At 47.8% G+C, this 16,327-nt stretch overlaps 3 protein-coding genes across 4 annotated transcripts in view; 2 read left to right on the top strand and 1 right to left on the bottom strand.

The window, feature by feature from the left end:
• LOC133350178 (solute carrier family 13 member 1-like) overlaps window positions 1–4,305 on the top strand; it is a 28,944-nt gene extending 24,639 nt beyond the window's left edge. For both annotated transcript variants that reach the window (XM_061564253.1, XM_061564250.1), the window contains one exon: window positions 488–4,305. In XM_061564253.1, coding sequence (XP_061420237.1) covers window positions 488–622 — 135 coding nt within the window. In that variant the 3' untranslated portion in view covers window positions 623–4,305. The remainder of the gene's footprint in view (window positions 1–487) is intronic.
• Window positions 4,306–5,005: 700 nt separating this feature from the next.
• On the bottom strand, window positions 5,006–10,461 carry STMP1 (short transmembrane mitochondrial protein 1). The gene is made up of 3 exons (XM_061564297.1): window positions 10,250–10,461; window positions 7,260–7,313; window positions 5,006–5,675 (listed from the first exon to the last, which is right to left on the bottom strand). Exons 1-3 carry the CDS (start codon window positions 10,262–10,264, stop codon window positions 5,592–5,594), a joined length of 153 nt encoding a protein of 50 aa, XP_061420281.1. The 5' UTR covers window positions 10,265–10,461; the 3' UTR covers window positions 5,006–5,591.
• Window positions 9,629–16,262, top strand: LOC133350182 (uncharacterized). The gene is given in 10 exon segments (XM_061564264.1): window positions 9,629–9,671; window positions 11,337–11,629; window positions 11,631–11,681; window positions 11,683–11,927; window positions 12,815–13,133; window positions 13,135–13,371; window positions 13,373–13,435; window positions 13,437–13,508; window positions 15,027–15,179; window positions 15,783–16,262. Coding segments are annotated over 9 exon segments (1,578 nt in total). The 5' UTR covers window positions 9,629–9,671; window positions 11,337–11,491; the 3' UTR covers window positions 16,083–16,262.
• The last annotated feature ends 65 nt before the right edge of the window (window positions 16,263–16,327 follow it).

Here is a 16,327-nt window from a genome sequence, read left to right as displayed (position 1 = left end):
CAAGGCAGCAACACTCTATCCCATACAGAAGGGATAGATATTATTCATAGGATAATAATAGGCATGTGTTTGGCTGCATCTGTGCACACGACCCACAGTTCGGGGTCCCATTAAATCGGACTTGGGTTCCATCGACGTACGGTAGTCGTAGTAGTAGGTGATGTCAAAATACGTCCCGAGGAGGCCCGGATCTCTGTGAAACCTGCTGCCACGGGCCATTCTCCAACACGAGGCGGTGAACCGCCGTGCCAGAGATTCTAACGGATACTTGCGCGTCATGAACTTTAGTATTGTGACATGTCACGTGTCACAGGTTGTGTTATCATTGTCATGCGATGGTACTTTGCCTCATGACACAGTATGGTGACATGACACCAGTAGCACAATCGGGATAACATTGAGGGGAAAATGAATAAGGCAACAAAATTAAGAGTTCCTGTCGGACGAGGCTCGGTGTGCGTGACTTTTTGTTATTTTATGCCGACAGGTCAAAGCCGGGCTGGGCGTGAACATCATCGGCATGGCCGTGGTGATGCTGGCCATCCACACGTGGGGATTCTCCATGTTCGGCCTGGACAAGTACCCTGAGTGGGCCGCCACCAATGCCACAGCGGGGCTGTGAGGCCCCCAGGGCGCCACGCTCCCAGGTGGAGCCACCCAACGCGTCATCGTCGCCCCCCCCCCAACCACGTGTGCTGCTTTACGGGATCGCGACGTTTGGGTCGTTCTTGAACACTGAAGGTTCATCGCAAACTCCCCAGCGTTCAACAAAGGCTGCACATGAAGTGAAGCCATTTTCTGGTTAGCTAATCTGGACACAGACTTATGAGTTGCTCTCCATCTAGGCATGCGCAAGAGGGTGAAGACCCAGACGTTTTAAATTCGTCCACGGGTCTGCACAACGACGAGGCTCTATGTCGCGATGTGTACGCATGGATAGATGGATAGCAAAACAAATCTTCAGTAACTATACAAAATAAAATCAATATTTGCATTACTTTTCAGAAATGGGATTGCATTATATATTGTGCAGAGCCAAATTTCGGTGGTGGGAATTGATTAAACCTGGTCTGAAAAGTATAAATCTCTGAAATCTAAATAGACCTGCCACTGTTCTCGTCAGATTGCCAAAATATAATGTAGGTGCCAGGCCCTCAGTTCAAGAGCTACATTCTCGACACGCCCCGTGCAGACACACCAGGGAACCAGAATTGAGCCGTGTTTTCATCGTCAAATTACCCTTTAGCAAACCTCAAATCTGATGTGTACCATCAAATCTGAGATTAGTGACGGCTTACATGGTGGTGGGGGGAAGCCGCCCCACCGAGTCCCCGACACCCCCAGAAGAATGGGGGGGGGGGGGGGGCCTCGCTTTAAAAGTGCCTTTTGAAAAGTCCTACCTCGCTCCTGACTCAAGTGCAATATCACGTGACGTTTGGTGAAACCCCAACGCGTTGTAATGTCGCGTCCGCGGTTCGTTTTTCGTCTTCTCGTTACGCGCAGGTCAGTGTTTGTAGAAAACCCTTAAATGATATTTCACGAGCGGCAAATACTGTCGGTGAATTTTTTTTTTCTTTCTGTGCATCTCGCTTAAAAGTTATTTAAGTGCAAAATAATTTCAAATTGACCAGGTGCGTCTAAAAGATTGTACGTAGTATAGTAGTACTAATACGCCGAGTTATTTTGTTTTGTCAGAATTTTCGTCGTGTCATCTTGTTTATGTTTCATGTAGGCTCAAGGCAAGTAAAGGCGGTACGTGTAGTTAGGATTAGAACATTGTACAATAACCCTTCCTCTACAATGCAAGAGACTAGGGGCATTCCATCACGCGGCACGCACACGCCAGAACTTTCAACAGCGTCCACACTTTGAGATGTTCACAATGTAAAAATAATATCAGATTATTTAAAAATAATCTTAATGACAATTATGTAACTGAATACACCCATAGCATTCATTACCGATATTTAGTCATTCACCCATGCGGTTTAATAATAGAAATAGTATGTTTACACAAACCTGTACACTATAAGGGTGTGGTGCAGTGGTTGACACGTATGTACGTTGAACTTCTTTCGCACCAGACGTAGCTGACCATGTTAATCGGAGCTGCGCTATGAACCCAGCGAGCCGAGTTTGATTCCCCGCCGCAGCTTAACGTTCGTGACACATGATATCTAAACTGGTCCTGGGCCTTCTGTTGACCAACTCCCACTGTCCAGCGTAATAAGTATGGTCAACGCTGCAAGACTGACACGATGTGTGGGGAGAACTTCATCCAGCAGTGGACTGAGAAAGGTCTTTAAATTATTATTTTATTCCACTAAACACTAGATATAAAATCGACTGCTGCACATCGTTACCAGTGGAGTTCCACGCGTCACATGACGGGTGTGCAAATGTGAAATTTCATTCCATGGCATGGCAATCGCTCATGGATAAAATTATTCGTTTTTACGATTAGCCGTTTTTTTTTACTTTGACAGAAGCATGACACTCATGAACAAGAAGCTGCTGTCTTACAACATATCTAAAGTCAAAAATAAAACAAACTGAACGGACTTTTTGATAAGTATTACATCTTATCATGACTGTATTCAAAACATTCATACGATGCAAGTTCTTTCAGCTTGTAAAATCAACCTTCTTGTGTAACATTCCATTACACACTGCTGTATTAATGTATCGGTGATTACTGCCATCAAATTGACGTGTTTAAATCATGCTGTGCCAATTAATCAACTGGCAAAAAAATATATCATTTGCTAGGATTTTGTATTTTAGAAAATTGTCTTTCGCAGGTAAACAGTATTCATAGGTAGGTTTCTGGGACAAACGCGTGGCGTGGTAGATGCTGAGAAAAAGGGCGAGGCCGAGACGGTGTCCCAGCTATGCATGGAATACGTGTTAAAATACTTGAATGCGTTTGCGTGAATGATGCTGTAATGGCTCCTTTCGGTACGGTCGTCCTGACGCCTTACCCATATAACGTTGCTGAGTTAGCCGTACAATGTCAAATCAAGATTTGTGTGCAGTGCATTTTCCAAGCCTAGCCCTGCCAAAGAGAAGCAATCCCGCGAGTGTTTTGCCAATCTTGGGAGATTAATGACTTGGTACCCATCGATTCATGTATCCCTACGTCCAAATCATCTGTAACGTGCCCGGTCTCGGAAGCTACGCGGGGTTATGCCTGGATAGTGTTTTTGACGGGTATAACCAAAACGCACGGAAATTTGCTAGAGACATGTTGGGCAGCAGAGGGCGATGCAGAACGAGCTATTAATGTACTGTACTCTGTCCCTTATTCTCCCCCAAGCAGCACTAGCAAGCGTCGCGGAGTATGGTTAAGATGTGGAAGGGTCCTAGTCCAGTGGATCGTGAGCCTTCCCGCAACGAGTGGGTCATCCAGTGGACTGACAAAAGGCTGTACATATACCCATTGATTGGTTGGGTAGAAAATAAAAAATAAGAAAAAAGCGAGTTCATCCATAGCGGAGCCAGCGCGTTAATAAGAGTACCCATTAAGCAAAAAATTAAATGCAGGATTTTGCACAGCGCTGGCAATGCTTTTGGTACTCATGTTAAAAACATGTATGCTCATCACCAGAGGCGCATAATCACTTCCTAGCAAACGACACACACACACACGCGTTCTCCACCTCGGAGTACAGGGCGTTCTGGTTTGTGGTTGGGATTATTTAAATTCCCAAGTAACGCCTAAGGCACATCGAGTAAGAGGCAGCTTTTCCTTCAGAAAACTAAATATTGTTGGTACGAAGGCTGGGGGGAAAACGCAAGTGTCGAGTTTCACATCTGTCACACCAATTTGTTTAGAAACGTTTTGCCCCCACCTGCAAGTCGTCCCAATTTGTGCCAGTTCATTCCGTACGGTCACAACACATCTAAAACTCATTGGCCACTTGGGTCCACTGTTATGTCCTCAGTCAAATTCCGATTACTGTACCGAGGTTCCACCAACACGAAAAAACCTGACCGGTGTTGGCACCGCCGATGTTTGCCAGCGTTGCATTTCTGACGCGAATAGCCCGAGTGGTCCCAACCCTACGGGGGTTATAAAGGACACGGTGAACTCTGGCGCGAGAGCTGTGTGCAGCTGCCGACGTGACTTCCACCAAAGCGCCCACTGCCTCTGGTGATAGGCTCACAACAATGCGTCGGGGGAGACGCTAAGAGAGATGTTATTTGTGCCACACTTTTTATTTCATGGCTTTAATTTTGTAAATCGATTTTGTATTGCATGTACACACTGGAAGCATTTTTTTTAAAATACAGCTTGCGTATGAATTTTGGTGCCTTTTTTATTGAACTGGTACTTTCGTTTGCTCCACGGACGTGGCAATCTATGTCAGTGTGCTTTAACTAACCGACAGCCCACGGGCCAAATGTGGCTCGGAAGGCTGTTGGGAGTGGTCCGCTGACAGATAAATCGAGACAGATTAGCGAGTTGAAAGCAAGACGTGCGAGAGAAAGAGATGTGGAGACAAGAGGTGCATGAAGACTAGTGGCCCATCACTAAGCCGCGTAACATCGTATGTTACAAAGTCATACGGCACACCAGCAAGTATGTTATTATGACCTGCTGGAAAATATAGTTGAACCTTTGTATTCTTTGACCCTCACTGCTTTGCCACGTTTTTACAACTCGTGATACAATGAACACATTTTATAATAATTCATTTACTCAATTATAGTCTGGATTTAAACAATTGACACAATAACAAAGAAAGAAAGTATGGCCTTAAATGTAGAGGCAATTCATATGCGAGTTCCTGAGCTTGGATCATCAATTCCCAAGATGGGAAGAAATAATATTTCATAACCAATGCAATTGTTATAGTCGCTTGTAAAGATAGTGCTTTTTTCCTTAAATTATGTCAAAAGCTTTACTGACACCCTTCGCAAAAGCTACTTTGTGAATTGCAAACAATTTTAGTAAACAGCCTTAAGAACGTGATAAACAAAAGAAGTGTTCACTAGAATGCACTTTGACTGCTATAAGAAATTTTATTTCATTACAATATCATTAGTTCATGCTTAAGCATGAAATAAATCACCAGCGTTAAGGAAAATATTGGTCCAGAAAGCCTCGAGACTGATGGACAAAAAAAATATTGTTTATATGTGAAGACATCAACAGGGGTAAATTTTTATTACCCGTCATTTGCCAAAATGGCGCATAATGCATTCGAATCTTGCAACGGTTTACCACAAACATGGCAGACATTGGTTTTTGCAACAAGCCCAAAGTTCAGCGGTAAAACATTTGTGTTCAGAAACAAAAAATATCACCCAGCTGTGCACTTTTTCCCAGTCACCTTCCGGTTTAAATCCAATTAAGCATTACGTTTCAAAGCGGAAATGTATACAGTCAGCAGGGCCTGTGTACCGTGACATCCCAACAAATATTTTGGACATTCTTTTGGACAAGCAATATTTCACGCTCGTTGAGTGGATGCCACCGTGCGTGGATAACATCTTGGCCTGGCAGTGCCTCCGATTTGATTACAGTTCCACTTCAAGTGGTGGCATTAACAGCAAATCCACAGCACAACGCGAGTCTGCAGCAAGGGCTATTGCTTTCTGTCGTCATCGTTCTTCTTCTTGGGCTCGTAGGACTTTCTCCACTCGTCCACCTTTTTCGCCACATCGGGCACCTGGATGGCAAATCCAGAGGATGGGGTTGAAGGGTTTTGTAAAACTCATCAGTGACCGAACCGCTTGTTGCCAAAACCCTCTCAGAGGGATTCGCTCTCACTTAAAAATGCAAAAAAAATCGAATCGCTCTTATCTTGCAGATATGAACCCGAAAGGGGTTTAAAGATGTACCCCCCTCCCCCCATACACGATACAATAGATAATTATTGAGGTTCAGGGTCGCAATTTAATCCCAGATTTTATCTCTATTTTAACAATGAAAACAAAAGTTGCGGTGATGCGTTGGCAATGGTGCACAAGAACTATTAACAAAAACTCACATTTGTAAATAACACTGCCTTAAAAAAATTAAACAAATGGCCAACATATTGGGTAATGACCCTTCTTCATACAACATAAATATAGAGGCCAGAGAAATAGAGTTGATAAGCGTTGGCCACGACGTGCTATGAAGAACGGCCCATTTCCAAAAATGTTGCCTAATATATATATTTTTTAAGTTGCACGGTGTTATTGACGAATGTGTTGAGTTTTTCTATTTTAACAATGCGGTGAATAACGCCTTCCATGCATATAGCTCATGGGCGTAATAACGAATATTAATCGATGCATCGATAAATGCTTACTTAGGTCCGCATCTGCAAGATAACAGCTCATTGTATTTTACCTTGCACTTAAAATGCAAGATTTTTTAACCTTGGTGGAAAATTCAGATGCATTCCCCATGAATATCATGACCTCGGTCTGACATGTGCTGCGTCTGCATCGCGCAGCGATAATTGTTTTTACGTCAGCACTAGCTAAGGAGTGCATGCCAAGAGGCATGCGCAACAACATCACCTACCTACAGGTGTGTTTAGTCCGTCAATCTAGCGAGGTCGGTGTGTCAGCCTATTTGGGCTTTACCCTGTAATACGCAGGCACCACGTTTTAAACGTGATTACTTTTGTACGTGTAACATAACGCAGCTTGTCATCGCTACACTAATTTACAACTCACACATGACAACGGGACTTTTCCATTCACAATGTCAGCCTTGTTATTTTTTTGACAAACCATTTAATGTAGCACATTGAATAAAAAATACATCGTGAAAATGTTTTTGTTTGATCCGGTCAATGATAATGAAAATGTCTACATCAAACTTTTTTCAGTAAATTCTGAGGGCATTCTCATGTTAGCATGTATCCAGTTGTGCAAAACACCTTAAATGTAAACAGATAATATTGAAAATGCATTTATCTATTTTGGAAAGCTTCACTGATGTATTACAGGATGGTCCAGTATTGTGATTTTTGGCTAATTTCAATCAGTTGTGTTTAAGTGCGGGAGGAACGATAGGTATTTTATTCATCTCTAGGTACCCAAAGATTAGTGACATTTTTCCAAAACGGGAAAACACACAAGGATTTGGACAAATGGATCAGAAACCTCTATGCTACTGCCATCTCCTGGCCAACTTACAGTCTAGCAAGGACAGAACATCACTCAAGGTGTTTGATGCATTCAGGAATTGGTTGCTGGCAACCTGTAAGACTACAGCTATGGGCTCTGGGTAGGCGCGGTGATAAATGTGAGATCACCTCATAATTCTGGGCAAGGTACATTCCCACAAGATTTCCAAAGGCGAACCCCACCTGCAAGACAAGCGGAGACCACAGTCAGATCCACATTCGCTCCACGTCAGCTTTCTCCACCCACTCAAAGAGGCCGAGAGAGAACTGGCACAACATTGAATTATAGAGTACATTACCTTCAGCTCTGACCTCACAATCATCCCACCGCTGGCTGTGGAAACTAAAGATTTGACAAGTCACCCGCACCAGTGATTCAATTAAATATCACAATTCCGAGTTGCTATTTGATTCAAATGTATTATTTTGTCTCGGTTTTACTTATGATTGATTCACTTGCATATATCATAACTATTTAAAACTCCAGAAACATTGCTTAAAATGCACGTGCCGTGAGCGTAAAAGGTGACGTTGGAAAATCAATCGATGCATCATTACATGCCGTCTAAATAAGTTCAGCTGAAAACAAATTCCACCGTTTCAACAACACGCAGAAAAAAAACTCCGTTTTAAAATTTGACACAAGAACAAATACTGAAGGTGCACTGCCGGATGAGGGTCTGCCCACGCTGTTTGTAGGAATTGGTAAAAGTGAGGAACAGAGCGCAGCATAGCAGTAGGGTACAACAAATAATGTAGCTGCACTATCCCCCCCCCCCTGCTCACCACCATAGCACAACAAAGGTAGTTTCACCCAACATAAACAAGAGTAGGCCAAAAGTGGCTCGAGGCGTCGGTGGCGTGTGACTCTCCAGGAATTCTCCAATACGTTTTAACGTAACAAGCGTATGGAATTTGCCTCTGGGAGGTTGGCGAAACAGGTCACGAATATGGCGCGTTCACAGCTAAGCCCTCTTCCGTGACCGGGCAATTGATGACCTCTGCAAATGGCGTTGCTGACTATTCAACAAAAAGTCAGGCACGCAGGGTTATTTCATTTATTTTAAAACTAGCATTAAAGATTTTATATTGTTTGTTCTTTAATATTTTACCTATTATGAATATCCATGCTTCTTCTTTTCAGATGAAAATTTAAGAAATACTTGCGAGTTTAATTCATTTTTTTACATGCTAAAAAGGCCTAAATAAATTTTAAAAGATAATTTAAGCTTGCATTAATGTTTACGGAAGTCAGTTTGACATTAACTAAAATGAAATATCCCGATGTGATTTGTTAAAATCAATATAATCACCCTATGTGTCCTGACTTTTGGGCCACCCTGTAAAAATATATTTATATTCGGGTTGACCTTCAATGAATGCCCTGTGTACCATATATAAAACAATACCCCAGTGTTTTCGTGTTGTGCCTTAAATTCCTTCCACAACAGTGAGCTTCTTTTGTTCAGCAAACTTGTTGTACAAAGTTTTGTTTTGCTGAAATCTATCTTGAGCACCACTTTACAACCGTCTTTATTTACAACTTATTAGGTCACAACTGCGTTGGCAGCAGTGGTGCATAACCGTAAATAACAAACAAAATCAGCACATTCGTCCAAATAACACTGCCTTAAAAGGAAAAGTATAACGGGCAACGTTTCGGACAATGGTCCTTCTTCACAGCACAGAGAGGCCTTCTCCAAACTCTTTCTGGTCGCTATATGTCCTGTTGAAGGACCAGTGCCTAAAACATCACCTATTATTTCCTTTTCCTTTAAAGGCAGTGTTATTGAACGCATGTGTTGGCAGTTCATTCCAACTGGAAATTTAATAGCTGCCATCAGCATGGTTAACATCGTCTCAATCTTAAGTTAATTTCTTCATTTTCTCTAAAATCACCCCCCCCGCCCGCCTTCATACGATTCCCATTTTAATATGAATTGTATTTTATTACTTAATGCAATCTGAAGGTCATCTCGCTGCAAGACTATGGAAATACTACGACTCAGTGCGAATGAACGCGGTCATGTAAGCTCTCACAGAGGCCTAAATGAAGACAACAATAAGATCAACTACACTGGCACCGCAAAAAAAATAAGTAGGCGTTGTATGGTTTAATGCAACATCTCTTTGCGCGGTACAGTAAAGCCCAAGGCTATTTTTATTCTTACTCAAGACTTTTAATACTCGAGATATTTCGACATGTCCACACTCGATACGGGACGAAACCCATCCATATATATTCAGTTTTACTGCTAAAAAAAACCTGTTCCCGGATTATTTTTTGTTCCACAAAACCCCGTGAATTTGATGGGGGGTGGGGGGGGGGGGAGAAAACCACGTCACCTATTTAATTCTATATTACAACACGAAAGCTTTAAGTCAATATTTAACACACGCATTGTTCATTTAAATATCCCATGGGTGGGCCAGTAGAGGGGGCTGTACATGCCACGTCAAAAAATAACCTAATAATAATAACGGTACAGTAGTGGACTGTACCCAAAGTGTGTGTGTTGGCGACCACATCAGTAGTGCGAGGTGGGTATCAGTGGCATTGGGTGACCAGTGTGGTGAAGTATGGTCACATTCTCCTCCACCCCCCCTCACAACACAGCGCGTTAATCCGAACTCGTTTCTCTCCACGGCTTGTAATGTTAAAAGGCCTTGTGGCAGTGGACGAACCATTGCCGATCATTATGTACAAGACAGCACAAAGTTTTATAGTTTACACACTCATTCCAATCTTATAACACATCGGGGTTTGTGGGGCCTTGTTTTGACCATACTTCACCACGCTGGTTCGCGCCGATTTACGGGTGTGTGTCGGAGACGGGTCTCTAAAGACTTCACCGACTGCAGCGCAGGAACACACGTTGAAGGCAGTGAATCTAAGACACCCACACGCGGCTAACATCAGTGGCGCTGGCCACGCGAGTCATAGCACAGACCCGCGCCCCTTCGTGGGACCACAGCGGGGAAGTATGGTCAAACGGGCAAAACGCGACGGAGGCCTTGATTTACAACGATGTTGTACGATCACTTCACGACGACGATGATGATGATGATGTGAACGATGCGAGTTTACGAAAGCCGATGTGAAGGTTAAATCGCCTCACCACGAACTGCAACATCGCGGCGGCCCAGGCGCAAAGTCACCGAGCGGACGTGACGTCGTCGGTTCTCCTCTTTAAAGAGCACGCGCGACGATTTGTTATTAAAATTAACAATACTAATATCTGTTTATATTATTATCGGTATCCAATTCATGGAAGAAGAAAAATAATAATAGTTGAGACTGCGCCGGAAACTCGAGTCGGACAGTGGGGGGGGGGAGAGAGCCCTGTGAGATGACGTCATCGCGCCTCCCTGCGGGTTTACGTCACCGCGCCTATTGTGGGATGACGTCACCGCGTCTATTGCGGGATTACGTCACCGCGCCTATTGCGTGATTACGTCACCGCGCCTATTGCGGGATGACGTCGACGCGCTCCGCTGCGTGGTGACCTCACCGCGCCTCCGTACGGGTTGACGTCACCGCGCCTCCCTGCGTGGTGACCTCACCGCGCCTCCCTGCGGGGTGACGTCACCGCGCCATTCACTTCCAACACTTACATTAAAGTTTCAAGTTTCATTTAGTAGGTATAGCCCTGTGAGCAATGCGGCTCTTGAGTCGGGTGCAACCGCAACAAACAAAATATGAACAGAGAACATCTTAAAGCGACGACGCGCAACAGAAACATACTGGAATAAACCAACAAATATTCCAGAAAATCATTCTTACATAGCAGGTGGTGCCTCTTTCAGCTGAGAGGTGGAGAAATTAAATCAGAAGATGGATTTTGTTATAAAGCGTGTACGCGTGGGAAGGGTGATGACTGGGGTAGGGGGGGTGTAAGAGGGCCTTCATCCAGCAGTGGATCAATCATGGCTGATGATGCTGATGTTGACCGTGTCACGGCCCAGAGTGTTTCCACTCAAGTACAAAAATCCACATGGAATTGGATCCCAATCGTTTTGTAGACAATCTCATTATTATTTTAACCCCAAACACAATTTAGTGCTTTGATCGAAACCGTAATCATTGATTCCGTTGGAGAGTTACAGAATTAATCCTCGTGTGTAAACTTTTTTTCTTCATTTTCACCTTGATTCAACTCCCACCCCCACTCCCTCCTCTCCCTCCTCCTCTTACCACCACCTCAGCGATTTGACAAGTGCAATGTTCCAAAGTCCACGACTTGTCCCTTTCTCTGCAAGATACAACGCAACATTATTCACCCGTCCGCTCGCCTCAACCCGTCATTCGACAACTACTGCGGTCAATACATCTCCTCGGCCGACGGCAAGGATCGTTGATCATGGGTGAGAAATGTGATCATCAGCAGCAGCATCAACAGTTCCAATACCGAGACGGGACGCTCTTCTGCGAAGAACTGAGCCTCATCGATCTCGCCGAACAGCTGCGGAACAGCGGATGCCTCCACGAGTCCGAGGCTGCCGGAAGATGTCACCGACCTGGTGTTCGAGGAGGACCTCTCTCCCCCCACGCCACGAGGGCTGCCCCCCACTCGATCAGGAGTCCCTTGAGAGCGGCCGTGCGGCCGATTGCCCCGACAGCCGCCAGTCGTCCGCATCGTTCAGAGCTCCTTGCACGCCGTTTTTCGTCTACAGCCGCGCGCAAATCGTGGAGAACGTGCGCGCCTACCAGCGAGCGCTGAGCGCCAGCGGATTTCGAGCGACCCTCAACTACTCGGTGAAGGCCAACGGAAACCCGCATCTGCTCAAGGTCATAAGGTCAGATCAAGGCACCGCACCCTCTCGCCTGTCCATTCGGTCTCAATCTCAGCTAGTTCGGTCCCACCACTTGGGCCAGCTCACCTGTCAGCTCGCATCTTCTGGTCGAGGCCGTGTCAACTTGTCCGTTTGCCTGGCCGATCCGCCTGATTTACCCGTCTTGGTTTGACCGGTGTTCGTTCATCTTACCTGTGTCACCTGGCCACGTCACCTGGCTACGTCACCCGGCCACGTCACCCGTCCATGCCTTCTGCCTGCTCTCCTCACTCATTTACCAGTGTCACCCATGCCTACGTGTTCCCTGTTCATATGTTCCCAGTGTCCATCCATCTCACCTGTCCGCCCACCTGTCTTGTTGACTCCTGTCACCTGTCCACCCATATTACCCATCCGCCTGTCTCACCTGTACAGCTGTTTCATGTGTATGTCCGTGTCACCGATCTATCCGTGTCACCTGCCTGCCCACACAGTGCGAACTAGGGACTTCATGCGATTGCGAGTCACGCACTCTGGGCGACTAGTAGATGCCAGCAAAATTAGCCACGTCAAGAGGGCGTTGCATACTCATGCTGTGAATTTAATATCACGGTACGTAAATCAAATGTGCAAGTGTGTAATAGCACATGCTAAGACAGCATTGTAGAGGAGGTTGTGAAGAGTGTGGCACGTGCGTAGGATGGAGGGGGACAGGTGACCGAGATGCGCAGGTTGCCGAGACTGTCAGAGTATACGCTGGAGGCAATCTGTTCAGCTAGCAGAATGACCCGGATAAATAAAAGGAATGGCAAACTTGGGTGCCACAACAGCATTGGCCATAAGCGACCTCTTGACCTTTAACAACATTCGCGGTCCTTGACCCTGACCCGTGCGTCTCGCTCTGCGAACAGCTCCCTGGGCTGTGGAGCCACGGCCGTGAGCGGCAACGAGATCCGCCTGGCGCTGCTGTCGGGGTTCGAGCCACGGCGCATCCTGCTCAACGGCAACGGCAAGAGGCGCGACGAGATCGCCTTCGCCGTCGCCCGCGGCTGCTCGCTCAACGTCGACTCGCTGTTCGACGCGCGCAGAATCGGTGACGTGGCCTCCTCGGTGACGGGCCCCGCGCCGCGCGTGCCCGTGCTGGTGCGAGTCAACCCGGACGTGGACCCCAGCGTCCACCCGTACGTCGCCACGGGCCTCGCCTCGTCCAAGTTCGGCGTGTCACGCGGCCCCGTCTTTCGACGCCCTCCTCGACGCGGTGAGGACCAACCCGCGCCTGGAGCTCTGCGGCCTCCACTGCCACCTCGGCTCCACCGTGAGGGACCTGGGGGCCTTCAGGGCGGCGGTGGCCTTCGTGGCGCGTACGGCGACGGAGCTGCGCTCGGGGGGCGCTTTCCCGGCGCTGCGGGTGCTGAACTTCGGCGGCGGGCTGGACATCGACTACCGACGCGACGGGACGAGCGCCGCAGCCGTCGCCCGACGAGCTGGTGGCGGCCGTGCGCGACGAGCTGCGTCTCTCGTGGCAGGGCGCTGCCGGAGGACGTGGAGGTGGTGCTGGAGCCGGGCCGATCCATCGTGGGCGACGCCGCCGTGCTGGTGACGGAGGTGCGGAGGCGGGGTGCGGAGAGAGGGTAGAACCGGAGCGGACCCGCAGGGGTGCAACGACGCGCCGAATCGATCGACTTAAACATCGATTCCTGAACTCACGAGCCGTATGTTAAAGCACATGCTTGCAGATTGGTGTATTTCAATTGGTATGTCGTATGATGAGATGAGTTCGCTGAATCAATTCGGTAAATCGAATTGCGACTTTGAATTGTCACGGTCCACCGCATGGCTAGTTCATTCAACTTTCACGATCCTTGAAGATTCTTCATTTGTAGAACAAAAATACTTTTCAAATCATGAACGTACGCTCCTACCACGGCTCGATGGTGATATCACCGCATTCACATCGGCATGTACGAGTGTGTGACGTCACGAGAGTGTCACAATCACGTGCTTGACTACGACTTTTGTACGAATGAAGCTTCAGACCTTCAGACCTGTCGCACAACCTGGGGACACATCGCCGAGATAAGTGTTTACAAGTTAAGAGCGAGTGTATTTGGGGTTTTTTGGGTTGCGTTTTTAAAAGATGAGCCACAGGGTGGCGTGCGTAGCCTGGGTTTGGTGGCTCGCTCAGAGATACTCCCTTGATGGTGAAAGGGGCAGCCTGGGTTCGAATCCAACCTCCTGTGATTAAACCGAGTTCAAGTGTCGAGAGTTAATGGTCTCGGCCCGGCAACTAATGGCTAAAAAAAGACAAAGATCCCCCGTATAGCCTTAACAGACTGTAGGAGCAAGTGCTGTTAGCGAGCACCTATGAAGGCCGCAACGGTACAACGAGAAGGACGGTGGCCAGCACCACGCCCAACCGCCTTTGTCTCCCTAGTAGCGATGTTTCCACACCGCACCAGGTACTCATTTGAGGCTGAGTCGACTTAGGGGAGGCCCAGGACCGGTTCAGATAATCGTCACTGGTGTTGGCCGTGAGCGGGAATCGATCCCGGGTCGCCGGGTTCATAGCGCAGTGCGCTAACCGCTACACTACCGCTCATGGCACACACACACACAAATCACATTCAATTTTGTTCTGCACTTAATTTACGTTAAATTTCAGCTCTGACAATGTAAACTATTGCTTTGACTGTCACATAATGAATATTACTCTCTCAGTGGCAGAGATGGAACACGATTCATTTGCAAAAATGAATTTGGATCTCCGAGGTAGCCCTGGGATATCCACTTCCATGGGTTGTTGTCTAACATAAAGAGGGTTGCACCGTTCCACGAGAAGATCTGAATGTAAACTCAGTCTCCGAACGCGTGACGCCGATAGGACAATCGTGAGGACAATTTGTCGTGAGAGGTTTTCAAAACAGTAAGTATTTACGTTTAAAAAATGCGGACATTTTCCCCAAAGGCCACTCATGTATTTTCACGACACATCTGGATCTCACGCCCGGCCCCCCCTCGTCCCTACAGCCCCAAGAACGGAGCCGCGAGGGTCTGGTTCCTAATGGCTTTGGCTCTGTGCGAGATTTATAAACAAATTTGTTTTTTTATATATAATCTGTGCAGGTGCTGGGCGTGAAATCCGCCAGAGACAAGGAGTTCCTTGTTGTGGATGCGGCGATGACCGACGTGATGCGGCCCAGCCTGTACGGGGCGCATCACCATGCGCAGCTTGTGCAGGACCCCCCGGGAGAGCCGAGCTACGCCATCTTCGACGTGGTACACACTGCGCACACACACGCACAAAGATCCCACCCCCCCAATATGGCCCACAACCGCTGTTAGTGAGCACCTCTTAAGGCCAGCACGGTTGGCTACGTACGGTGCGAAAGAAGCTCAACGTACATACAAGGGGGCCAGCAGCATGACCAGGTACTCATTTGAGGCTGAGTCGACCTAGGGAAGGCCCTAGGTCGACTCACCGATGTTGGCCGAGAGCGGGAATCGAACTCGGGTGGCCGGGGGTTCGAAGCGCAGCGCGCCAACCGCTACACTACACAGACGACTGCACCCACACTGCACCTGCGCACCACGTGTGTATGTGTATGTTGAACTCCTTTTGCACCTTACATGGCCAACCGTGCTAAATCGGACACGCACCGCTATGCTTCAAGCGTACGCAGCATGCACGGGGGAAGTACAACAAGTATGTGTGTGTGTATAACAATTTATTATTTACGACTGCACGCATTGATTGTTTGCCGTTTCTACAAAATCGCAGGCCGCGAACAATTCGCCAAACAATTCTTGTGCCGAGGTCGCGGCAAGAAAAGTTCTAACCCGAGGTCGAACCCTGACCCCGCCGTGCCGGCACGCCCGCAGGTCGGCCCCGTGTGCGAGTCGGCCGACTTCCTCGCTCGGGACCGGCGCCTGCCGCGGCCTGACCTGGCACCGGGACCCGGTGGCGCCCGGCCGCAGCCGCCGCAGCCGCCGCTGCTGCTGGCGCTCTTCGACGTGGGCGCCTACTGCTCGTCCATGGCCTCCAACTACAACGCGCGCACCCGCGCCGCCGAGCTGCTGGTGAGCGGAGCGCGCTGGAGGGTCGTGCGGCGCGCCGACTCGTTCCGCGACCTCGTCACTCCGTTCTCGGGGCTGCAGGGATGCGGGGGGCTCCGGTCGTGAAAGCCGCATCCCACCACCAAGTCGGCTAGTGGGACTACGTGCGCGCACGGGCCAACTTGACGCGGTCATCAGATTTTGTTGCCGCTGTCGCCGTTGTCTTCGCTGTCATCAGCAGCGGCATCATCTTCGATGGCGTCGTCATTCTCGTCATGAATGGTGGGGTGGTGTCTGTGCAGTTTCCTTGTCGTTATCATGATCATTGTTATTATTGCCATCAGAGAGCATTGTGGTTTTTTTTTTTATCA

This window comes from Lethenteron reissneri, chromosome 33, assembly GCF_015708825.2.
Source record: "Lethenteron reissneri isolate LAM-NWPU_2019-01 chromosome 33, ASM1570882v1, whole genome shotgun sequence".
In the NCBI taxonomy this organism is placed as follows: Eukaryota; Metazoa; Chordata; class Hyperoartia; order Petromyzontiformes; family Petromyzontidae; genus Lethenteron; species Lethenteron reissneri.
This window is presented reverse-complemented; position numbering and strand designations above follow the sequence as displayed.

Bases quoted from the DNA above. Each gene is read 5' to 3' on its own strand.
- STMP1 (XM_061564297.1), bottom strand. The intron at 5,676-7,259 runs GTGATCTCACAT...TTTGCCATCCAG, and splicing joins ACCTTGCCCAGAATTATGAG to GTGCCCGATGTGGCGAAAAA.